Source organism: Mugil cephalus, chromosome 13, assembly GCF_022458985.1.
Source record: "Mugil cephalus isolate CIBA_MC_2020 chromosome 13, CIBA_Mcephalus_1.1, whole genome shotgun sequence".
NCBI lineage: Eukaryota > Metazoa > Chordata > Actinopteri > Mugiliformes > Mugilidae > Mugil > Mugil cephalus.
Genome location: NC_061782.1, coordinates 820,757 through 846,080, shown reverse-complemented (window position 1 = coordinate 846,080; position 25,324 = coordinate 820,757). Strand labels below are relative to the sequence as shown.

The window sequence follows — 25,324 nt, the reverse complement described above, 5'->3', positions numbered from 1 at the left end:
GGTCTGGTCTGATCTGGTCTGATCTGGTCTGGTCTGGTCTGGTCTGGTCTGGTCTGGTCTGATCTGGTCTGATCTGATCTGATCTGGTCTGATCTGGTCTGGTCTGATCTGGTCTGGTCTGTGTCCAGGTGATGGTGAGGGACCGGGACAAACCTCTGCTCATCATGCAGGGACACAGTGAAGGGGAACTCTGGGCGTTGGACGTTCACCCCAAAAAGCCTCTGGCCGTCACCGGCAGCGACGACCGCTCCGTCAGGTTTAACCCTCTATCGTTCCTCTGGGGGTTCATGGGAAAACAGCAGCTCTATGAACCAATCACAGCTCTGAGCTGTGTTTGATGCAACATGTCATTTTCTTCTGGTTTCATTGATAAAAGTCATTATAGGATTCAACCAACACAACAACCTGTTATTTTTAACTGTGTTCCAGCTTTGATTCCTCCAGAACTAAACCACTTAGAGAGATTCTGACTGTAGTGACAGAAACTTCAGAGTCTTGTCTTTAAAAAGAGACCGAGACCATGAATGAGCTCCAACATGTTCATTAACAGCGTTCAGTTTAATGTAGATACGTCCTAAAAAGGCTGGAACGATGAGAAGTTAACGGCTCAGAAATGAAAACACAGTCGTCTTTTTATTCACCGGTTACTCCTCTAAGTTTTCTTTCCTCCCGTCAGTAGTTTGCAGTGAATTAAATCTGTGAAGGTTCTAAAAAAAAAACATGTTTAAAAATAGAATCTGGACTTGTTGAGTTTTTAGAGAAGACGTTTCGTCTGAGTCTCTTCTTCAGTTCTAAGTGACTGGAAATAGTTTAAAGGTTTAAATAGAAACTCGACTGGACCAGAAACTTAAAGGAAACTGGTCCCAAAGTGTGTAGTGATGAGTCTGAGAAGGTTCTGTCGTTCAGGTCGTGGTTTAAAAAAGCAACTGGACTTTCGCTGTAAGATGTGACGTCATGGCGACCACCCGTTGCCGTGGCCGTTGCCGTGGCATCGGGGTAGAGCCGATAGTTGGTGATGCTGCTCTGAGCTCTGAGGTTTAGATCTAGGAGTCATGAGGAGACTGTTGGTTGTGGTTCTACGTCTCAGGCTGTGGAGTCTGGTGGACCACGCCCTCATCGCTCGCTGCAACATGGAGGAGGCGGTGCGGAGCGTGGCGTTCAGCGTGGACGGATCCCAGCTGGCTCTGGGCATGAAGGACGGCTCCTTCACCGTCCTCAGAGTCAGGTGACACAAAGACGCCGCAGCCACTAGCTCAGGGTCCTAAAACACGGCGTTAACGGGACGTTTGTCCTCTTCAGAGACATGACGGAGGTCGTCCACATCAAGGACAGGAAGGAGGTCATCCACGAGATGAAGTTCTCTCCGGATGGAGCGTATCTGGCCGTGGGCTCCAACGATGGCCTGGTGGACGTCTACGCTGTGGCTCAGAGATACAAGAAGGTCAGAGGTCACGAAGCCTGACGCCGTAGAGTTCAGCCATGAAGGACGTGTGGACGACTAGAGCGTCTTCACCCGTTTCCTTCTCCGCAGGTCGGAGAATGTTGTAAATCCTCCAGCTTCATCACACACCTGGACTGGTCCCTGGACGGAAAGATCCTCCAGACCAACGACGGCGCCGGAGAACGGCTCTTCTACCGGATGCCCCGTGAGTCTTTCACTGCTCAGCCACAGACCTCAGACTTCAGTAAGAAAACTCATGAGACCCACAGCAAAAATAACATAAAATAAAATATAATAAAATAAATAAAATAAAATAAAATAAAATAAAATAAAACACAAAAATAAAATAAAATAAAACACAAAAATAAAATAAAATGAAATAAAATGAAATAAAACATAAAATAAAATAAAATAAAGTAAAATAAAAAATAAAATAAAATAAAGTAAAATAAAAAATAAAATAAAATAAAAAAAAATAAAAATACAAAAAAAAATAAAAAAAATAAAATAAAAATCTAGTAAAATAAAATAAAATAAAATAAAATAAAAATCTAGTAAAATAAAATATAATAAAACACAAAAAATCTATTAAATTAAAACACGAAATCTACTAAAAATAAAATAAAATAAAATAAAAAGTAAAATAAAAAATGTAGGTAACATCTAGTAAAGTAATATTAAATTAAATTAAATTATATTAAATTAAAATCTGCTGTCCTGATATTAACATTAATGTTAATATCAGCAGATTGGGGGAATCGAGTTCAGCTTTAAAGAAAAACAGAAACGCTGCAGATTATTTCAGATCATACGTATTAATGTTTCATAAAGACGCTCTGACCCGGTTTGTCTGTGTCAGTGGGGAAGCCCCTGGTCTGTAAGGAGGAGGTCAAAGGTCAGCGCTGGGCGTCCTGGAGCGGCGTCCTGGGCCCCGAGGTCATCGGCATCTGGCCCAAATACAGCAGCTCAACGGAGGTCAACGCCGTGGACGCCAACCAGGACGCCGCCGTCCTCGTCACCGGGGACGACCACGGCCTCGTCAAGCTCTACCGCTTCCCCTGTCTCCGGAAAGGTCTGCTCCTCCTGCTGCTCCTCCTGCTGCTGCTCCTACTCCTCCTCCTCCTCCTCCTCCTCCTCATCCTCCTCCTTCTCCTCCTCCTACTCCTCCTCCTGCTGCTCCTCCTGCTCCTCCTGCTGCTTCTCCTGCTGCTGCTCCTACTCCTGCTGCTCCTCCTGCTCCTCCTGCTGCTGCTCCTCCTGCTGCTCCTCCTCCTCCTCCTCCTCCTCCTCCTCCTCTTCATCCTCCTCCTCCTACTCCTCCTCCTCCTGCTGCTTCTCCTGCTGCTGCTCCTACTCCTGCTGCTCCTCCTGCTCCTCCTCCTGCTGCTCTCTCTCCTCCTGCTGCTGCTCCTCCTGCTCTCCTGCTCCTCCTCCTCCTCTTCATCTCCTCCTCCTCCACTCTTCATCTCCTCCTCCTCCTGCTCTGCCCTCCTCCTTTCCTCTCTCTCTCTCCTGCTGCTCCTCCTCCTCCTGCTCCTCCTCCTCCTGCTGCTCCTGCTGCTCTCCTGCTCCTCTTCATCCTCCTCCTCCTCCTCCTCCTCCTCTTCATCCTCCTCCTGCTCCTCTTCATCCTCCTCCTCCTGCTGCTCCTACTCCTCCTCCTGCTGCTCCTCCTACTCCTCCTCCTGCTGCTCCTCCTGCTCCTCCTGCTGCTTCTCCTCCTGCTGCTCCTCCTCCTCCTCCTCCTCCTCCTCCTCCTCCTGCCCTCCTCTCCTCCTCTCCCTCCTCCTCTCTCCTCCTCCTCCTCTCTCCTCTCCTCCTCCTCCTTCATCCTTCTCCTCCTCCTCCTTCATCCTCCTCCTCCTGCTCCTCCTCCTGCTCCTGCTCCTGCTCCTCCTCCTCCTCCTCCTCCTCTTCATCCTCCTCCTCCTCCTCCTCCTCCTCTTCATCCTCCTCCTGCTCCTCCTCCTCCTCCTCTTCATCCTCCTCCTCCTCCTGCTCCTCTTCATCCTCCTCCTGCTCCTCCTCCTCCTGCTGCTCCTCCTGCTCCTCCTCCTCCTCCTCTTCATCCTCCTCCTCTTCATCCTCCTCCTCCTCCTCCTCCTCCTGCTGCTCCTCCTGCTCCTCCTCCTCCTCCTCCTCCTCCTGCTCCTCCTCTCCTCCTCCTCCTCCTCCTCCTCTCCTCCTCCTCCTCCTCTTCATCCTCCTCCTCCTCCTCCTCCTGCTCCTCCTCCTCCTCTTCATCCTCCTCCTGCTCCTCCTGCTCCTCCTCTGTCTCCTCCTCCTCCTCCTCTTCATCCTCCTCCTCCTCCTCCTCCTCCTGCTCCTCCTCCTCCTCCTCCTCTGGTTGTGGTTATATGTGACTCGTCTTTATTTCCTCGTAGGAGCCAAGTTTAAAAAGTACATCGGACACTCGGCCCATGTGACCAACGTGCGCTGGTCACATGACCTCCAGTGGGTGTTGACCACGGGCGGAGCCGACCACGCCCTCTTCCAGTGGAGGTTCCTGCCGGAGTCGGTCCTGAACGGAGGTCTGGATGTAAACCTGCAAGGTGGGTACGGAGGAGCAGGAGACCCCGTGGACCCAGAACCAGAACCAGAACCAGAACTAGAACCAGCACCAGAACTAGAACCAGCACCAGAACCAGTATCAGTACCAGTATCAGAACCAGAACCAGAACCAGCACCAGTATCAATATCAGTACCAGTATCTGTATCAGTACCAGAACCAGAACCAGAACCAGAACTAGAACCAGCACCAGAACCAGCACCAGCACCAGCACCAGTACCAATATCAGTATCAGTACCAGTGCCAGAACCAGCACCAGAACCAGAACCAGCACCAGTATTAGTATCAGTATCAGTATCAGTATCAGAACCAGCATCAGTATCAGTACCAGTACCAGAACCAGAACCAGAACCAGCACCAGCACCAGTACCAGTACCAGTACCAGTACCAGAACCAGAACCAGTATCAGTATCAGTATCAGTATCAGTATCAGTACCAGTACCAGTATCAGTATCAGTACCAGTATCAGTACCAGTATCAGTACCAGTATCAGTGTCAGTATCAGTATCAGTATCAGTATCAGTATCAGTACCAGTATCAGTATCAGTACCAGTATCAGTACCAGTACCAGTACCAGTATCAGTATCAGTATCAGTATCAGTACCAGTATCAGTACCCAGTATCAGTATCAGTACCAGTATCAGTACCAGTACCAGTACCAGTATCAGTATCAGTACCAGTATCAGTACCAGTATCAGTACCAGTATCAGTACCAGTACCAGTAACGCTGTAGAACCAGAGGACGCCATGACAGCTCCTCTATAGTGGAGCTCCCCCTAGTGGCTGGAGGCTGTGTTCATCTAAAACATGAGAGTTTATTAAAATGATTTGTTTTATTAACTTAAATCTGCTTTGGAAGAAGAACAAACGTTGATTCAGGAAGTGTCTCCGTCTCCTTCAGACGCTCACGGAGACTCCAACAGCGAAGAGTCGGACAGCGACGTGTCCGACGTCCCGGAGCTCGACTCCGACATTGAGCAGGAGACACAGATTAACTACGACCGACAGGTACGACACACCTGTCCATCACCTGTCTGTCCATCATCCGTCCATCACCTGTCTGTCCATCACCTGTCTGTCCATCACCTGTCCATCACCTGTCTGTCCATCATCCGTCCATCACCTGTCTGTCCATCATCCGTCCATCACCTGTCTGTCCATCACCTGTCCATCACCTGTCTGTCTATCACATGTCTGTCCATCATCCGTCCATCACCTGTCTGTCCATCACCTGTCCATCACCTGTCTGTCTATCACCTGTCTGTCCATCACCTGTCCATCACCTGTCTGTCCATCACCTGTCTGTCCATCACCTGTCCATCACCTGTCTGTCCATCACCTGTCTGTCCATCACCTGTCTGTCCATCACCTGTCCTTCACTCACCTGTCCATCACCTGTTCATCACCTGTCTGTCCATCACCTGTCCATCACCCGTCTGTCCATCACCTGTCTGTCCATCACCTGTCTGTCCATCACCTGTCCATCACCCGTCTGTCCATCACCTGTCCGTCCATCACCTGTCTGTCTATCACATGTCCTTCACCTGTCTGTCCATCACCCGTCCGTCCATCACCTGTCTGTCCATCACCTGTCTGTCCATCACCTGTCTGTCCATCACCTGTCCATCACCTGTCTGTCCATCACCTGTCTGTCCATCACCTGTCCATCACCTGTCTGTCTATCACCTGTCTGTCCATCACCTGTCCATCACCTGTCTGTCCATCACCTGTCCATCACCTGTTCATCACCTGTCTGTCCATCACCTGTCCATCACCCGTCTGTCCATCACCTGTCCATCACCTGTTCATCACCTGTCTGTCCATCACCTGTCCATCACCCGTCTGTCCATCACCTGTCCGTCCATCACCTGTCTGTCTATCACATGTCCATCCCCTGTCTGTCCATCACCTGTCCATCACCTGTCTGTCCATCATGTCTGTCCCTCACCTGTCTGTCCATCACCTGTCTGTCCATCACATGTCCTTCACCTGTCTGTCCATCACCTGTCTGTCCATCACCTGTCTGTCCATCACCTGTCCATCACCTGTCTGTCCATCACCTGTCTGTCCATCACTATTAGTCATGTTGATTCTCAGAGCTGACCATCCCGGTCCTTGGCCTGGTCCTGGTCCTGGCCCTGGTCCTGGTCCTGGTCCCGGTCCAGGTCCTGGTCCTGGTCCCGGTCCTGGTCCCGGTCCCGGTCCTGGTCCGGGTCCTGGTCCTGGTCCGGGTCCTGGTCCGTGCTGGGCTCTAACATGTGCTAATCGCTGGTGTGTGCAGGTGTATAAGGAGGACCTGGCTCAGCTCCGGCAGCAGAGCCGAGAGAAGAAGCAGCAGGTGGGATCATTGAAGAGGCAGACGGGACCGGACCAGGGCCTCAGGCTGCACTTTGTCCACGGGTAAATGAGACCAGACCAGGTTCTGGGGTCAACAACTGGTCTGAGGGTTCGGTTTTAGGGGCTGGGGGGTTAGAGGGGTCAGGATCTAAGGCCTTAACGTCCGTCCAGTCCAGAGGACCCTGACCCGCTTTGTGTGCAGGTACCGTGGCTACGACTGCAGGAACAACCTGGTCTTCACTCAGGGGGGGGAGGTCCTGTTCCACGTGGCGGCGGTGGGCGTGGTCTACAACCGCCAGCTGCACAGCCAGCGCCTCTACCTGGGCCACGACGACGACATCCTGAGCCTCAGCATCCACCCCCTGAAGGACTACGCCGCCACGGCACAGGTGAGACCCTGCCTGGACCTGGACCTGGACCAGGACCAGAACCTGGACCTGGACCTGGACCAGGACCGGGACCAGAACCAGAACCTGGACCTGGACCTGGACCTGGACCAGGACCTGTCTCAATAAATCCACATACTGTAACATACTCGCATTAGAGACAGCATGCTAATAAGCTAAGCTAGTTAGCAGCAGTAAAACACACAGTTTAACAGTTAACCAGCTGAACTTCCTGCCGCTCTGAATCAGCTGATTGTAGTTTTGACCCACAATCCTTCACTGCTACACTGTGTGATGCAGATACAGCTTTACACCAGCAGGGGGCGTAGTCGTCCTGCTTTCTGATCTGATGCTGTGTGAAGTTCAGGCTGGTGTCTTATTATTTAACCGTGTTACCTGCTGGATGTGTGGCCTGTCCAGGTGGGGAGGGACCCGTCCGTCCACGTGTGGGACGTCCAGACGCTGAAGTGTCTGTCTCTGCTCAGAGGGTTTCATCACAGAGGAGTGTGTGCGCTGGACTTCTCAGGTCGGTTCTTTACTCAAACGTTTCACGAATGAGTTAAATTCCTCCTGGAGACATTTTTAACCAGGTCATGGAATGTGTTTTTTTTTTTGGCTATGAACCATAGACTGTATATAAACATGGAGAGCGCCCCCTGGTGGCTGGAGGCTCATAAGCTCCACCCCCTCCATGTTAGTGGGCGGGGCTTGGACCAAACTCAAACACTAAAATAATTTATTTTAAGGATGGTTTCAGTCATTTCATGTAGTTAATATGATGTTGATGAAGGTTCAACAGGATGTGACATCATGCCGACCACTAGTTTCCATGACAACCTCTCCATTAAGAGGTCACATGGGACCGTGAGAGCTGTAAAAATGATTTTTATAAATAAGTTCAGTGTATGATCCATCGTGTCCTTGTAGCTGGTGGAGGAGGAGCAGAGCGAGGAAATGTGGGCGGGGCATCAATATCATGGCTCCGCCCCCCGGACCGTACTGACTGTTTATATACGGTCTACGGTGGCGTCCATGTTCATATTTATACTGTATATTATTCATCTTAAACTCAGATCTGATCTTCTCCTCACAGCTGATGGGAAGAGTCTGGTTTCAGTCGGAGTCGATGACGAACATTCAATCGTGGTCTGGGACTGGAAGAGAGGAGAGAAACTAGCTACAGCCCGGTACTGTCAATAAATACTACTATAAAACAAATATATATAATAAAAACACATAAATACCAGGTCTGATTCGACCTAAAGACAAATTCATCCTGCAAATACAGCATCAAACTAAACGTTCTTCACTTTAACCTGAAACAGAGCAGCTCAAAAGTTTGAGTTTCCTTCACACTTTTCTGTTTCTTCATAGAAAATGATTTAAAGCTTGAAGATAAAGAACCAAACAAACACGAGGAACAGAAACATGAGACTAAAGGAGGCAGGATTCATGTTTCCATCAGATGAGACTCAAAGAAAATGAGAATAAAGTCATTTATTAGTTTTTCAGGTTCTTGAATCTAAATCCAGACTTTTATTCTACTGAGTCAGATTAAATAATAATTCATTAATAACAATAATATATAACAATCACTTATTATTAGAATTAATCTATTTTATTTTATTATTGTTGATAATAAAATAACTTTTAAACTGATTCTGAGCTGGAAACATTTAAAGGAGTCATTGGTTTGTATTTTCTCCTCCCTCCTCCTGCTCCTCCTCCTCCTCCTCTCCTCTCCCCCTCCCTCCTCCCTCCTCTCCTCTCCTCCTCCTCCTCCCCTCTCCTCCTCCTCCTCTCCTCTCCTCCTCCTCCTCCCCTCTCCTCCTCCTCCTCTCCTCTCATCTCCTCCTCTCCCTCCTCCTCCCTCCTCTCCTCCTCTCCTCCTCTCCCTCCTCCTCCTCCTGCTCCTCCTGCAGGGGTCATAAGGAGAAGATCTTCGTGGTGAGGTGTAATCCCGTCCTCATGGACAAACTAGTGACTGTGGGAATCAAACACATCAAGTTCTGGCAACACGCGGGTAAAACAGCTTTACTTCATCTCTGCATCAAATAAAGACAAATAAAAGACAAAAAAAGACAATTAGGGACAAATAGAGAATAGAGAATCATGAGATGAGACACTTTATGACTCTGATAGTGATAATGGTGGTTAACACTGTCCGTCCTCCTCCAGGAGGAGGTCTGACCTGCAGGCGCGGTGCGTTCAGGAGCGTGGGTCGTCCTGAGACCATGATGACGGCGTGTTACGGCCGCGGGGAGGAGCTGGTTTTCTCTGGAGCCGCTAACGGAGACGTTTACGTCTGGAAGGAAACTCTGCTCCTCAAAACTGTCAAGGCCCACGATGGACCAGTGTTCTCCATGTTCTCCCTGGACAAGGTGAGGAGCAGGAGGAGGAGCACGAGGAGGAGGAGCAGGAGGAGGAGGGAGGAGGAGGAGGAGGGAGGAGAGAGGAGAGGAGGAGGAGGAGGAGGAGGAGAGGAGGAGGAGGAGGAGAGGAGGAGGAGGAAGAGAGTAGGAGAGGAGAGGAGGAGGAGCAGGAGGAGGAGGAGGAGGAGGAGGAGGAAGAGAGGAGGAGAGGAGAGGAGGAGGAGAGGGGAGGAGGAGGAGAGGAGGAGAGGAGCAGGAGGGAGGAGGGAGGAGGAGGAGCAGGAGGAGGAGGGAGGAGGAGGAGAGGAGGAGGAGGGGAGGAGGAGGGAGGAGGAGGAGGAGAAGAGGAGGAGGAGAGGAGGAGGAGGAGGAGGGAGGAGAGGAAGAGAGGAGAGGAGGAGGGAAGAGAGGAGGAGGAAGGGAGGAGGGAGGAGAGGAGGAGGAGGAGAGGAAGAGGAGCAGGAGGAGGAGGGAGGGGGAGGAGGAGGAGGAATAAAATAAAGAAATGATAATAACGATGATTGTGGAGTTGTCGTCAGAGATTAATGTCTGTTATTATCAGTATTAGTGTCGTTAATTAATCGGTTGATTAATTGATTGATTAATTGGTTAATTGATTAATTGATCAATGGGGGTGTGGTCTTGTTCGCAGGGTTTTGTGACGGGGGGGAAGGACGGAGTGGTGGAGCTGTGGGACGACATGTTTGAACGCTGCCTGAAGACGTACGCCATCAAGAGGACGTCCCTGTCCCCCAGCTCTAAAGGTGGAGGGGGGAGGAGGGGGGAGGAGGGAGGAGAGGGGGAGGAGGGGGGAGGAGGGAGGAGGAGGGGGAGGACGGGGGGGGGTAAGAAGCTGTTTCTTACTTATTATTGGTCTCTGTCTCCGTCCAGGTCTCCTCCTGGAGGACAATCCGTCCATCAGAGCCGTGTCTCTGGGACATGGTCACATCTTAGTTGGAACCAGAAACGGGGAAATTCTGGAGATCGACAAAACCGGATCCATGACCCTGCTGGTCCAGGTCTGGAGCGGGAGGGGGGGTCACAATCCTCCTCCTCCTCCTTCTTCTTCTTCACCTGCTGTGGTTTTGTGTTTGTGACCAGGGTCACATGGAGGGGGAGGTCTGGGGTCTCGCTGCTCACCCCCTCCTCCCGGTCTGCGCCACCGTTAGCGACGACAAAACCCTCCGACTGTGGGAGACGTCCACCAACCACCGCATGGTGGCCGTCCGCAAACTGAAGAGAGGTCAGATTATAACCAGATTACAACCAGATTACAACCAGATTACAACCAGATTATAACCAGATTACAACCAGACTATAACCAGATTATAACCAGGTACCAACCAGATTATAACCACATTATAACCAGATCATAACCATATTATAACCAGATTATAACCAGATTACAACCAGATTATAACCAGATTATAACCAGATTACAACCAGACTATAACCAGATTATAACCAGATTATAACCAGATTATAACCAGATTACAACCAGACTATAACCAGATTATAACCAGATTATAACCAGGTACCAACCAGATTATAACCACATTATAACCAGATCATAACCAGATTATAACCAGACTATAACCAGGTTATAACCAGATTATAACCAGACTATAACAGATTATAACCAGACTATAACCAGATTATAACCAGACTATAACCAGATTAAAACCAGATTATAACTGGTCTATAGTTTGACTGGTTTTCTCTTTCTATTTCATCTGGTTTGGTTTCATTCTTCAGATCATGTTTGACTTTCCAGTTATTTTTTCACATTGGACCTAAAACCATCAGATTCCAGCAGGAAAACGTTAGAAAACCACAAACATGTTGAACCAATTTAGACTGTAAATCCAACCTGGACATTTCTAAATCTGTGTCCAATCAGTAATAATGTCTAAATGTCCCATATAAACTGTCTTCTGTCTCTGTCTTGTCTCTGTCTCTGTCTCTGTCTCCGTCCTCCAGGCGCTCGCTGCTGCTCCTTCTCCCCCGATGGGAAGGCCCTGGCCGTGGGTCTGAGTGATGGCGGCGTCCTGGTGGTGGACGGAGACACGTTGGAGGACCTGCTGAACTTCCACCATCGCCACGACGCCATCTCTGACATCCGCTTCACCCCAGGTAGGTAGCAGTAAAAGTAGCTCCTAGCCTCCTAGCCTCCTAGCTAACAGTAGCTACTATCTTCTTCCTTTTCCTCTCAGACTCGGGGAAATTCTTGGCCGTGGCGTCACATGACAGCTTCGTGGACATCTACAACGTCCTGAGCAGCAAGAGGGTGGGGATCTGTAAAGGAGCGTCCAGCTACATCACTCACATCGACTGGGACGCCCGAGGTCAGCCAATTACAGCCAATCACAGCCAATCACAGCCAATCACAGCCCATCACAGCCCATCACAGCCAATCACAGCCAATCACAGCCAATCACAGCCCATCAGCCCATCACAGCCCATCACAGCCAATCACAGCCAATCACAGCCCATCACAGCCAATCAGCCCATCACAGCCAATCAGCCAATCACAGCCCATCACAGCCCATCACAGCCAATCAGCCAATCACAGCCAATCACAGCCCATCAGCCAATCACAGCCAATCACAGCCAATCACAGCCAATCACAGCTGATCAGCCAATCACAGCCAATCACAGCCCATCACAGCCAATCACAGCCAATCACAGCCCATCACAGCCAATCACAGCCAATCACAGTCAATCACAGCCGATCACAGCCAATCACATCATAACATTGATATTTTGGATAAACCCCTGATATCTGCTGCCCCATATGGCCGTGAAGCTGTATTACAGGTTATTAAATCTAAATGAATGATGATAAACTAATTATCCTGATGCTCTGGTGCCTGGTCTCTGCACCGTTTACTTGTAATTTAATGAGTTGCAGCAGGAATCAGATTTCTTCTTCTTCTTGTTTGTTCTGTGCGTTGCAGGTAAACTGCTGCAGGTCAACACAGGAGCCAAAGAGCAACTTTTCTTCGAGGCCCCGAGAGGAAAAAGACAAACCATCAGAAACCCTGAGGTCAGCGTGAAAACACGGCCTCACGTTATATTTAAAGTCAAACCTGATAAATGACAACATGTTATTTAACCTCCTCTACGTTAGCCTTGTTAGCCTCCTCTACGTTAGCCTCGTCAGCCTCGTTAGCCTTGTTAGCCTCCTATACGTTAGCCTCGTTAGCCTCCTCTACGTTAGCCTCGTCAGCCTCGTTAGCCTTGTTAGCCTCCTCTACGTTAGCCTCCTCTACGTTAGCCTCGTCATGTCGTGTTACAGGACGCTCGTCTTGTTCGCGTCTCACTCATTGTGTGTTTGTGTGTAGCTGGACAGGGTGGACTGGTCCAGCTGGACGTGTGTCCTCGGTTCCAGCTGTGAGGGAATATGGCCGACGCACAGCGACATCACCGAGGTCAACGCCACGTCTCTGACCAGAGACCGGACGCTGCTCGCCACCGGGGACGACTTCGGCTTCCTCAAGCTGTTCAGCTACCCCGTCAGAGTACGACAACCCCGACACAACCTCACCTTTCAGGGTTCACACACTGGCAGACAGGTCCGCCATAACATTATGACCCCCCCCCCGGCTCTGTGCTGTGGGATCTGGTGGGTGCTGGACCATAGAAACCGTCTCTATGGACGGGTGGACATGATCCACAGAGTCTCTCAAGACAAAACCCAAACCTATCGTTTCCCAAATACTAGGCAGTACTCACATAAATACAGTCGCACACAGTGACCTGGTTTTAACATCCTCCCAAACATTTATGATCAGGAAAAACATGAGAATGACCTACGTCTATATCTCCACATTTTCTGGTATTTTCTCTTTATCATTCCAGTTTAACATGTGTGTGTGTGTGTTCCTGTGTGTTGTGTTGTGGTGGTTGTGACAATAATCTGATGTAATGTCACGTCCAGGGTCAGTACGCGCGGTTTAAACGCTACGTGGGCCACAGCGCTCAGGTGACCAACGTCCGCTGGACTCAGGATGACTCCGCCCTGCTGACGGTGGGCGGGGCCGACACCGCCCTCATGATCTGGGCCAGAGAGAGAGGGGGCGGGGTCAGCGTGGAAGGGGAGGGGCCGTTATTCTGTGATGACCGGCCGCCGGTGGACAGCGAGGAGTCGGACGATGACGTGGAGGAGGACGGAGGTACCGACTGTCCCGGGTCAATTTCACCTCATTCAGTGTCTCTAAATACAAACGTGAATAAAGGTCCTTCACTCTAGTCTGCATCAACCTGCAAAGCACCAAGGTTACACACAGGACTGGCTTTTGGCCTCTCGACAAACTTAACATCCTAAAGAAAACACACTGATGGCTGCTTACTTTTAAAGTGATGAGGAGTCAGTTTACCGTCGTCCTGTTCCTTTAAAGGCTACGACAGCGACGTCTCTCGGGAGAAGGCGGTCGACTACACCGCTAAGATTTTCGCTGTCAGCCTCAGAGAGACGAGAGGAACCAAACCTCACCAACAGCCGAGGGAAGCGTCCGTGGACGAGAGGTAAAACACGACAAAAAACAAAAAATATAAATCACATGAGTGCAGTTAAAAGCTGCACCCAGTAAAGGGTCCTTTAAAGCACAGATTAGCTCCGCCCACCACCCTCTGAATGAAGCCCGTTAGCCTTATAGCATAATTATCTAAATCATTTAATTTACTAGAAACGTTGTTGCTAAAAATTGTATTTTTTCTTGTTTCTTGTTATGCTATCAGGCTAACGACATGAGGACACTTTGTTTCTTTGTGTTACGATGGTTAGCATTGTGTTAGCATGTAGCCACGCCGTAGCTTCTCTGAGGTCAGCTGTGTTTTCTAAAGCTCTTACTTGGTTCTGTCCCTCTGCTCTGCTGTCCAGGGGATCCAGGTAAAGTCTGTCCTCCTGTCTGTCCCCACTTAAGACATGAATGAGTGTTTGTCTCAGATGGATGGATGATTGATTGATTGATTGGTTGATTGGTTGGTTGATTGATGGATGGATGGATGGATGGATGGATGGATGGATGGATGGATGGATGGATGGATTGATTGATTGATTGAACGATTTATTGATTGATTGATTGATTGATTGATTGATTGATTGATTGATTGATCCTCCAGGCCTCCAGTGAGTCGAGCGACGCCGCAGCCTGAGAAACTCCAGAAGAACAACGTGTCCAAGAAGAAGCGACTGGTGGAAGTCTGTGTGGTTATTATTATTACTATTATTTTAATCTGGTTATTATTATTTAAAGTGATTATTATTATTTTAATGTGGTCGTGATTTGAAGTCTCTCCTCCGGCTCCAGGACCTGGTCTTGGATCATGTGTTTGGTTTCCGAGGCTTTGATTGTCGTAACAACCTGCACTACCTCAACGACGGCACCGACATCGTCTACCACACGGCCGCCGCCGCCATCGTCCACAGCCTCAGCAACGGTATTTTATTTATTTAGAACGTTTCCGTCCTGTAGCTTCAGAAGGAAACTCTCAGCGATGTGTTCAGGCGTCTTTCTGTTCTGCAGGAACTCAGAGTTTCTACCTGGAGCACACAGACGACATCCTCTGTCTGACCGTCAACCAGCATCCAAAGTACAAAAACATCATCGCCACGGGACAGATCGGTACGTCTGCTGCATGGACGCGTCTTTCTCTAAGAATCGTCCTGCTCCTTCCTCCCCTGCTTCAACCTGCTGCTACTTTAGTTTCCACCAACACAACCGACGCTTTGCTTTCACGTCTGTGGTTCAGGTTCATGGTGCAGCTTTAGAAACGTTTCCACCAAAGTAACAAGATGATCTGGAAATAAAACTACAGCGCTAATAAAAAGGTTCAGAACTTTCTACACGTCCTGAAAGTCGACAAAGAGAAATGTTCTGTTAAAATGTTCCAGTGTTCTTCATGTTCCTGAGTCCTGGTCTCCAGTTTCTGCTCAAAACTAAATGTTCCTGGTAACATCTGATCATCTGGAGGAACCTGATCCATTAATCAGATCAGAACCAGCTGAGTTGTGAGATGTTGGTGGTTTCCTCTCATCAGCTGATGCTCCAACATTTCTACTGGATGAAGGTCAGGACTTTGACTTGTTCCTAAACATTCATCTGGTTCTTCTGGAGAACCACTGGTGTTCTTGGGCTCCTTGTCTTCCTCCATGACCCAGTTTCTCTTCACATTCAGCTCATGGACTCATGTCCTGACATTTTCTTTCAGAGTTCACTGGTAGAATTCACAGTTCATTGGTCCATCAATGATGAGCAGATGCAGCAGAACAGGCCCAAACCAGGACATTAGCGCCCCCATGTGTCATGGAGGGATGAGGTTCTGATGCTGGAATGCAGTGTTGGTTCATCTCCAAACATTTAAACCAAACTATTCTACTCTGGTCTCATCTGTCCACTAAACATTGTCCCACATGTTCTTTGTGGACAGAGAGCAGTGTCTTTGGTTGTTGAGTGGATTCATCAACATGAACATCAGCCAATGTGAGAGAGGCCTTTAGCTGCTTAGAAGTTCCCCTGGGTTCCTCTGGTTCCTCTCCCACTATGATGGAGTGATGTTTGTTGGTGGACCACTCCTGTGGAGGGGAACAGTCGTCTTCAATCTGTCTGACTCTCTGTGGATTATTTGTGGCTTCCAGACTCTTTACAGATGGTTGTGGAACCTTTTCCAGCCTGATGAGCAACAACAACTCTTTTTCTGAGCTCCTCACAAAGCTCCTTTGATCTGTTGTCATCACACACTTCAACACAAACATGAGACAAATCCCTGATTCATAGAAACTGAACCAGGACCTGAACCAGGACCTGAACCAGGACCTGAACTCATGGACTCTGGTTTAATCCTGGAACATTTTATCATTTTAAATTCTCTTTGGCGACTTTCAGGATGTTTTGAGTCATTTTTATGAAGAAATGTAGAAACTTCTTCTAACTGACACCATGTAAATACCTGAACAACGTATGAAGCTTATTGACTCGTTGTTTCCTTTTAGATGTTTTGACGTTGGCTTGTTTGAAACTCACTCAGTTTTTTGTCGTTGTGTTTTGTTGGCCGGCCTCATTTGTCACCATCGCTCTCACTGCTCCTCAGGTGACGTCGCTGAAGTCTCAGGTAAAGACAAACTGCTCCGTCCTCCCATCGCAGCAAAGTCCCTGAGACCCAGAGACCACCGGCATTAAAGCGCACGGGCCTCAACCTCACGCCCTGCTGTTCTATTCTAAGAACTTTTATTTATTAATCGTTAGAAGACGTCGGTTTATTGTTGGTTTATTGACGTTAATAAGACGTCGTCTGGGTCTCAGGAAGTTTGTCGGCTGCTCTCATCCTCCTCCTGCTCTGTTTCATCCTACGAACGTCTTCTTGTTCCTCCGACGTCCTTTAAACTAAACTCTTCTCGTCCTCGTCCTCGTGGTCGTCCCCTCGCAGGCAGCACGCCGTCCATCCACGTCTGGGACGCCATGGGCAAACAGACCCTGTCCATCCTCCGCTGTCCTCACCCGAAGGGCGTCGGCTACGTCAACTTCAGCGCCACCGGGAAACTGCTGCTGTCGGTCGGAGTGGAGCCTGAACACACCATCACTGTGTGGAGGTGGCAGGAAGGTCAGAGGTCACAATGGAAAAGACTGTTGGTTCAGAACCATGAACAGGAAGGAAGGAAGGAGGGAAGGAAGGAGAGAGGGAAGGAAGGAGGGAGGAAGGAAGGAGGGAAGGAAGAGAAGGAGGAGGAAAAGGAGGAGAAAGAAGGAAGGAAGGAAGAGGGAGAGGAAGGAAGGAAGGAGAGAGGAGAAGGAAGGAAGGGAAGGAAGGAGGAAAGAGGAGGAGAGGAGAAGGAGAGAAGGAAGGAAGGAAGAAAGGAAGGAGGAAGGAAGGAAGGAGAGAGGGAAAGAGGAAGGAAGGAAGGAGAGAGGGAAAGAGGAAGGAAGGAAGGAGAGGAAGGGAGAAGGGAGAAGGGAAGGAAGGAGAGGAGGGAGGAAGGAAGGAAGGAAGGAAGGAAGGAGATGGGAAGAGGTAGAAAGAACGGAAGGAAGGAAGAGGGAAGGAGAGAGGAAAAGGAAGGAAGGAAGGAAGGAGGGAAGGGAAGGAAAGGGAGCAAAGGTGGAGAGGGAAGGAAGGAGGGAGGCGGAAGGAAGCAGTCGAAGAGGAAAAGGAGTTGGAGGACAAAAGGAAGGAAGGAAGGAAGGTACGGAGGGAAGGAGGTGAGGAAGGAAGGAAGGAAGGAAGGAAGGAAGGAAGGGGAGGGAGGGAAGGAGAGAGGGAAGGAGAGGGAAGGAAGGAGGGAGGAAGGAGAGAGGGAAGGAAGGAGGGAGGAAGGAAGGTCACGATGGAAAAGACTTGGTTCAGAACCATGAACAGGAAGGAAGGAAGGAAGGAGAGAGGGAGGGAAGGAAGGAAGGAGAGAGGAAGGAAGGAAAGGAAGGAAGGAAGGAGGGAAGGAAGGGGTGAGGGAAGGAAGGAGAAGGAAGAAAGGAAGGAAGGAGAGAGCAAAAGAAGGAAGGAAGGTCACGATGGGAAAGACTGTTGGTTCAGAACCATGAACAGGAAGGAAGGAAGGAAGGAGAGAGGGAAGGAAGGAAGGAGAGAGGGAGGGAAGGAAGGAAGGAGAGAGGGAAGGAAGGAAGGAAGGAAATGAGGGAGGGAAGGAAGGAGGGAGAAGGAAGGAAGGAAGGGAGGAAGGAAGGAAGGAAGGAGGGAGGGAGAGAGGGAAGGAAGGTTGGAAGGAAGGAAGGAAGGAAGGAAGGAAATGAGGGAGGGAAGGAAGGAGAGAGGAAAGGAAGGAAGGAAGGAAGGAGGGTTCATCGTCGTCTCCCTGCAGGATCCAAGGTCTGCAGCCAGGCTGGGCACCCGGACCGGATCTTCGTGGTGGAGTTTCGTCCGGACTCCGACTCCCAGTTCGTGTCGGTGGGAATCAAACACGTGAAGTTCTGGACGTTAGCCGGCGGCGCGCTAATGTACCAGAAGGGCGCGGTGAGGACGGTGGAGGACGGCAGGATGCAGACGATGCTCTCGGTCGCCTTCGGGGCCGTGAGTCCTATAATATCTCAACATAGTTAGTGTAGCTTCCTAGCCTCCCAGCTAATAGCAGCTCCCCTTAGTTTACCAGCTAATAGCAGCTCTTCCTAGCCTCCCAGCTAATAGTAGCTCCCACTAGTTTACCAGCTAATAGCAGCTCTTCCTAGCCTCCCAGCTAATAGTAGCTCCCCCTAGTTTACCAGCTAATAGCAGCTCCCCCTAGCTTACCAGCTAATAGCAGCTCTTCCTAGCCTCCCAGCTAATAGCAGCTCCCACTAGTTTACCAGCTAATAGCAGCTCTTCCTAGCCTCCCAGCTAAGAGCAGCTCCCCTTAGTTTACCAGCTAATAGCAGCTCTTCCTAGCCTCCAGCTAATGTAGCTCCCCCTAGTTTACCGCATAGCAGCTCTCCTAGCTCCAGCTAATAGTGCTTCCCTAGTTACTAGTAATAGCAGCTTTCCTAGCCTCCCAGCTAATAGTAGCTCCCACTAGTTTACCAGCTAATAGCAGCTCTTCTAGCCTCCAGTAATAGTAGCTCCCCTAGTTACCAGCTAATAGCAGCTCTTCCTAGCCTCCCAGTTAATAGTGCTCCCCTGTTGACTAGCTAATAGCAGCTCCCCCTAGCTTACCAGTAATGCAGCTCTTCCTAGCCTCCCAGCTAATAGCAGCTCCCACTAGTTTACCAGCTAATAGCAGCTCTTCCTAGCCTCCCAGCTAATAGTAGCTCCCCCTAGTTGACTAGCTAATAGCAGCTCTTCCTAGCCTCCCAGCTAATAGCAGCTCTTCCTAGCCTCCCAGCTAATAGCAGCTCTTCCTAGCCTCCCAGCCAACAGTAGCTCTTCCTTACTTCCTGGCTTTTTGGCTAACAATGGCTCCTCCTATCTTGCTAGCCTCCCAGTTAATAATACCTCTTTTTAGCTTCCTAGCCTCCCAGCTAACATTAGCTCATCCTGCTTCCAGTTTTGTCGTGGTGCGTTCAAGTGCAGCATGTTGTGTCCGTCCTCCATTGCTGTGGTGTTTTCAGAACAACTTGACGTTCACGGGCGCCATTAACGGGGACGTGTACGTGTGGAGGGACCACTTCCTGCTGAGGGTGGTGGCGAAGGCTCACACGGGGCCGGTGTTCAGCATGTTCACCACGCTGAGGGACGGCCTCATCGTCACCGGGGGCAAAGAGAGGCCGTGAGTCAACAGTTAGCTTCTTAGCCTCTTAGCTTTCGAACATGATCTCATCTTTTGTCTTTTTGTCTCGAGACCAGGACGAAGGAGGGCGGCGCCGTGAAGCTCTGGGACCAGGAGATGAAACGGTGCCGAGCCTTTCAGCTGGAGTCGGGGCGGCAGGTCGAGTGCGTCCGGTCGGTCTGCAGAGGCAACGGTAAGATCCTGGTGGGCACGAAGGACGGCGAGATCCTCGAGGTCGGAGAGAAGAACGCGGCGTCCAACCTGCTGCTGGAAAGTCACGGCCGCGGAGGAATCTGGGGCCTGAGCGCTCACCCCGGGAAAGACGTCTGCATCACGGCCGGCGACGACGCCACCGTCAGGCTGTGGGACCTCAGCGACAAGGTGGTGCCCCAAAAACATACAGCTAGCCTAGCCTACCAGCTAACAGCAGCTCTCCCTAGCCTACCAGCTAACAGCAGCTCTCCCTAGCCTGCCAGCTAACAGCAGCTCTCCCTAGCCTACCAGCTAACAGCAGCTCTCCCTAGCCTGCCAGCTAACAGCAGCTCTCCCTAGCCTACCAGCTAACAGCAGCTCTCCCTAGCCTACCAGCTAACAGCAGCTCTCCCTAGCCTCCCAGCTAACAGCAGCTCTCCCTAGCCTACCAGCTAACAGATGCTCTCCCTAGCCTGCCAGCTAACAGCAGCTCTCCCTAGCCTACCAGCTAACAGCAGCTCTCCCTAGCCTACCAGCTAACAGCAGCTCTCCCTAGCCTACCAGCTAACAGCAGCTCTCCCTAGCCTAGTACACAGCTCTAACAGCAGCACTTTCCCTAGTCCTACACAGTTCCATAACAGCTAAGCAGCTCTCCCTAGCCTACCAGCTAACAGATGCTCTCCCTAGCCTACCAGCTAACAGCAGCTCTCCCTAGCCTCCCAGCTAACAGTAGCTCCTTTTAGCCTCTTAGCTAACAGCGTTCTCCTCTCTCTAGAAACTCATGAACAAAGTTAGCGTCGGCCACGCCGCTTGCTGCGTTAGCTACAGCGCTGACGGAGAGATGCTAGCAGTTGGGATGAAGAACGGCGAGTTCCTCCTCTTCCTCACCAACTCGCTAAAGATGTGGACGAAGAAACGAGATCGAAGCGGCGCCATCCAGGACATCCGGTACGTGAGAGGAGCGGCTAACGACAAAGAGGCTAACATTTAGATAATAACACAGAAATATGTGATAATTTATTCCACATGATTTACCACCAAACACAATCCGTCCAGTGAGAATTTTCCATCTCGTGATAAATGTGATAAACGAAAGTTGATGACTTCTCAAAGTGGAATGGAACCGGAAAAAACATTTAAAAAGAAACTCAGACTTTGTTATTTACCGGAGGATGTGGCTGATTTTTCTTGGCCACTTAATAAGTTATCGCACATTCCTGGTGTTAAAATCGTGTTTTTTCTAATTTTCCGATAACGCAGGCAGTTAAGCTAACGACCTACATTCAAGACAAAAACGTGTCCTGGTAGAATTTATGGTGGTAGAGTTTTAGACGTGTGACGCGTCTCTAGCCGGTCCGTGTGTTTGGGTCCAGGTTCAGTCCAGACCGGCGGGTTCTGGCGGTCGGTTCCGTGGAGAACGTGGTCGACGTTTACGACGTGAGCGCAGGACCGAGTCTGAACCGGCTGGTTTACTGCAGCGACCTCCCGGCCTCCGTCCTACAGATGGACTTCTCAGCTGACAGCCAACACATCCAGGTACCAACGTTAATAGTTATAATGAATGTTAAACGGGTTCTGGTTCGATGTGGTCTGGTCTGATCTGGTCTGGTCTGATCCGGTCTGGTCTGATCCGGTCTGGTCTCGGTCTCCTCAGGTCTCTACCGGAGCTTATCAGCGGCGGGTGCTGGAGGTTCCTTCGGGGAAGCTGGTCTCAGACCAGACCACCATCGACAGGATCACCTGGGCCACGTGGACCAGGTAACGAAGACGACTTATTGACACGGGACCAGTTCTATGTAGGACCTGGTCCCGGGGTTCAGATCCGTGTTTTCCTGGACCACACTCAGACCCTTGTCTGTCCTCAGTGTCCTGGGAGACGAGGTTCTGGGAGTTTGGCCTCGAAGCGCCGATAAAGCCGACGTGAACTGCGCCTGCGTCTCTCACGTCGGCCTCAACGTCGTCACCGGCGACGACTTCGGTTTGGTCAAACTGTTCGACTTCCCCTGCACAGACAAGTTTGTGAGTGTCGAGCTGGAGTTTGTGTCGTTGTGCAGGACGTTGGGCTCAAGCTGTTCTCCTTGTTTTCTGGGTTCAGGCCAAACACAAGCGCTACCTCGGACACTCTGCCCACGTCACCAACATCCGCTTCTCCCACCAAGACAAATACGTCATCAGCACAGGACGGGACGACTGCAGGTACGACTTATCAGCCATAACATTATAACCACTGACAGCTTCTAGTCTCCTCCATCCAACAAACATCAGTTACATTTACTCACCTCTGGACTCATCGACCACAGAAACTGATTCATATTTTTTCTGTTTTTTTTTCTGTATAAATCTCTTAAACCACTTCAGCACAAAACTAATAAAACATTAAATTATTTTGAAGATTTTAACCCTTTAAATACCAGTTTGATATGTGTCATAGTTGGTTTCTACACACACACACACACACACACACACCACAATTTTATTTTCCATAAACTGATGTTGGGAACTTGTGACTGTTTTCAGATAATCTTTTATCTGAAAAATTTACTTGATTGCATCATTAGTTTTTTTTGTAGCATCAGATTTAAAATGTACGACTAAAAATGTCCCATTGACTTTCATTATAACCACATTCATTAATCTCTCAGCCATGACACATAAAATCAGTCATTCTGAAATATTAGGGTTTAATTTATGAGAGAAATGGTCAAACGTGTCATTTTCTCGTGTTAAACACTATAATCAGGCCCATCAATAAAAACTCTGTTATTTCATTAGTTTTTGTCCTCGTGTTATTGAGCTCAGCAGATTTTTTGAAGGTGTGTGTGTGTGTGTGTGTGTGTGTGTTTTACCATAAATGAAACCTAATATTCCAGAATGAATGATTTTATTGTGTCATTAAAAGATTATAATGGAAGTCAATGGGACATTTTTGTTCACTAAATAAATTGCTCCACAAACGTAAATATTTGAGATAATTTTGGTCACATCCAAATAGGACCTGAAAAAAAAGCCCCATTATTTGTGTTTTTTTTGTTTTGTTTTGTTTTTTCAACTTAGAGTTGTTTTTTATTGACATTCAGAAAAATAACGCTGAATAAAAAAAAAAAGAAAAGAAAAATGAAATGAAATAAAAATCCAGGCTGTGATAAATATGTTTTTTTTTCTTCACTTAAATTAGTCAAACTGCACTGAAAAAAAAAAATAACTCAGAAGATTTACTTAAAAATACATAGTAAGTATTAGCACACAAATGATTTTAGTAAAATTTAATGCTGCAATATCAAGTAACACTTACAGGTATCAAGTAAATTATATTTACCATGAAACATGACAGTTGTGAAGACATTAAGTAACATTTACTTAATTACATCTAAGTTTTAAGTTATTTATTTAAACAAATTAAGTAAAGTCTACTTGTTTTTCATAGGCAGGAACATCATTTTACTCAAAATTAAATTTTATATATCTGTAGTATTTTTGCTGTTATGAAGTAATTAGGTAGATTTGAAATAACTGTGACGAAAAAAGTTGTTACTCAAATTAGTGCAGACTGAAAATATAGACAATTTATCATGAGTATCGATACTAAAACGGACACATTTGGTATCGAAAGTATCGGTCGGCGCGTCATGAAGTCGCTGTGGGCTTCACACTGCGCGGCACAGCCATGCTACTAGCCATGCTACTAGCCGTGTATTAGCCATGCTACTAGCCGTGCTACTAGCCATGCTACTAGCCGTGCTAACTAGCCATGCTACTAGCCGTGCTACTAGCCATGCTACTATCTGTGCTAACTAGCCATGCTAACTAGCTTCATGTCAAAAAAAGAAAAGAAGGAAAACTGTGAGCGAAGTCTCTCTGATTCACCAGCTGGTGCTTAAATATCATCACACATTTAAAACAGATCAGTAATAACTTCCCTGCAGAACGACGTCGTTCCTTCTGCACATTTCTCTGTGATCCAGCATCTAACGTACGGAGCGTTTCAAAGCGCCACTTTCAGAGTAAAGTTTATGTATTTCTAGGTTTATGTGCGTTAATAAAAGGTTTAATTTTACTTAAGAAACTCTAGTTCTTACTGAAACTTAAAAATACCAGGTAGAAATGATGACATTTACTTTAATAGAGTTTACTTCACCAAAAAGTCCCTTTTTTCAGTGTTGTATTTAAAGGCTTAATTGTTTCTTTAGTTTTGTAAATTGCTGAAGTGGTTTAAGAGATTCATACAGAATAAATGTGAATCAGTCTCGTTTTTATAGCAGTTTATTTTGGATGTGGACATGTTTTGTCCTTGTGTCCTGTTGAATTATTCACTGACTCATTAGATTTTTATATGCACATGTTTTTCATTTTAACTTTGTGTGGATCGATGCTTTGCTACAGAAAATTGAACCAAAGCGAAGAGAAAACATTGAGCTAAGGTGGTCATAATGATATGGCTGGTGTGGTGCATTAAAATCCCTCTGTTTGTTCCAGTGTGTTTGTGTGGAGGTGTCTGTAACCACTGGGATCTGAAGCGCCTTAACAGCACCACAAGTGGATCCAGAGGGACTCGAACCCGCGACCACCAGGAAGCAGTTTACAGTTCTCCTACGGCGTCCTGCAGGGGTCAAACGGCCGAGGAGACGTTAGCATCTGTTTATCTACTCATTTGTTTTTCAAGGTGTTTCTGTCTAAACTAAGTAGAAACTAAAACATTCCCGTCGTTCTTCGGTTCGTTTGAATCTGGAAACGAACTCGTTCAGTTTCCTTTGAGCTCCGATCTTTATAGTTTTATTCTTTAAAGTCGAGGAAAGAGCTCAAAGGAAACGAGAGGAAAAACTCTGGAGGCGTCGAAAGAATCTAAAGAATTAAGGAGGAAACTAACTCCTGCTGTGACGGATCCAGACTCAAGTGCCTTCCTGCGTTTCCTTCTTTCTTTCTGGTATTTTTTTTTACTGCGTCTGGTGCTACACTCTGAATGTTCATCAACGAAGAAGAAGAAGAAGAAGAAGAAGAAGAAGAAACATTTCTCTTTGCTGCTGCTTTTATTTCCAATCATCCAAAGCATGATGACGTCCTGATGTTGTCGATGTTTTAACTGTGAAAAGAGTTTTTTTTGTTTGTTTGTGTCGAGAAGAAGAAAAATAATAAAGTTTACACTAAAAACCAGACTTTTTGATTCATTGACATTAGCACGCGGATTTACTGCGGTCCCTGAAGGTTACTCGCCTCCCAACGAAGTAACCATGACGACCAGACCGTCCACTTCCTGTCATTGATCCAAAGTGAAGCTATATTACTGGCGATACGGGCCGCGCCATCTTGTGAGGGCGGAGCCACAATATTGATGCCCCGCCCACACGTCCTCCAGACTCACGATGCCTGAAATGACTGCGATCATCTTTGAAACAGATATTGACGCGCAGTGTTGGGGACTTACAAAGTAACGGATTACTGTAACGATATTACTTTTATATCATTACTTTCTATTACAAAATGGAGAAAGAGAAATTAAATAATAAAGTGAAGTCACCTAAAACAAAACCTTCTGAGAGGAGAAGCTCGACGTGAAAGAGCTCGGACCTGATCCACCAAACATCACAGGAGGCTCGGTCTTTATTCAGGACCTGGTTTAGCAACTAGCTAACTGCTAGCTACTAGCTAACTGCTAGTAGCGAGGCTAATGCTTTATTCTGCTTTTCCTGCCTCCTTTTTCAAACGTCAGGACCTGAGCCAGCATGAATAAGACAATAATAATCAGGTATGACTGAGTTAAAGCACTTTTAAGAAAAGTCAAAGAAGCACGAACAACCTGGGATCCGCGTGGAAAACGCACCGCGACGTGTTTGGCTACAT

At 48.3% G+C, this 25,324-nt stretch overlaps 1 protein-coding gene across 3 annotated transcripts; it reads left to right on the top strand.

Annotated features, from left to right (window-relative positions):
- Positions 1-98: 98 nt before the first annotated feature.
- LOC125018491 (echinoderm microtubule-associated protein-like 6) lies at positions 99-24,637 on the top strand. 3 transcript variants are annotated; one of them, XM_047602426.1, is made up of 37 exons: positions 99-256; positions 1,088-1,225; positions 1,300-1,441; positions 1,532-1,646; positions 2,301-2,513; positions 3,826-3,993; positions 4,912-5,018; positions 6,292-6,410; positions 6,550-6,736; positions 7,154-7,259; positions 7,827-7,920; positions 8,656-8,756; positions 8,912-9,114; positions 9,758-9,869; positions 9,997-10,124; positions 10,207-10,348; positions 11,086-11,238; positions 11,319-11,450; positions 12,063-12,151; positions 12,450-12,626; positions 13,046-13,280; positions 13,506-13,632; positions 13,988-13,996; positions 14,230-14,308; positions 14,418-14,547; positions 14,634-14,732; positions 16,198-16,218; positions 16,534-16,707; positions 17,921-18,129; positions 19,140-19,297; positions 19,375-19,678; positions 20,265-20,437; positions 20,863-21,025; positions 21,144-21,247; positions 21,355-21,508; positions 21,585-21,685; positions 23,963-24,637. In XM_047602426.1, exons 1-37 carry the CDS (start codon positions 132-134, stop codon positions 23,985-23,987), a joined length of 5,016 nt encoding a protein of 1,671 aa, XP_047458382.1. In that variant the 5' UTR covers positions 99-131; the 3' UTR covers positions 23,988-24,637. The 3 variants fall into 3 exon arrangements, with proteins under 3 accessions (XP_047458382.1, XP_047458383.1, XP_047458384.1); XM_047602427.1 differs by lacking the exon at positions 13,988-13,996; XM_047602428.1 differs by lacking the exon at positions 16,198-16,218.
- The last annotated feature ends 687 nt before the right edge of the window (positions 24,638-25,324 follow it).

Bases quoted from the DNA above. Each gene is read 5' to 3' on its own strand.
- LOC125018491 (XM_047602426.1), top strand. From the start codon at position 132: ATGGTGAGGGACCGGGACAAACCTCTGCTCATCATGCAGGGACACAGT. The intron at 9,870-9,996 runs GTGGAGGGGGGA...GTCTCCGTCCAG, and splicing joins CCTGTCCCCCAGCTCTAAAG to GTCTCCTCCTGGAGGACAAT. The intron at 20,438-20,862 runs GTACGTGAGAGG...GTTTGGGTCCAG, and splicing joins GGCGCCATCCAGGACATCCG to GTTCAGTCCAGACCGGCGGG.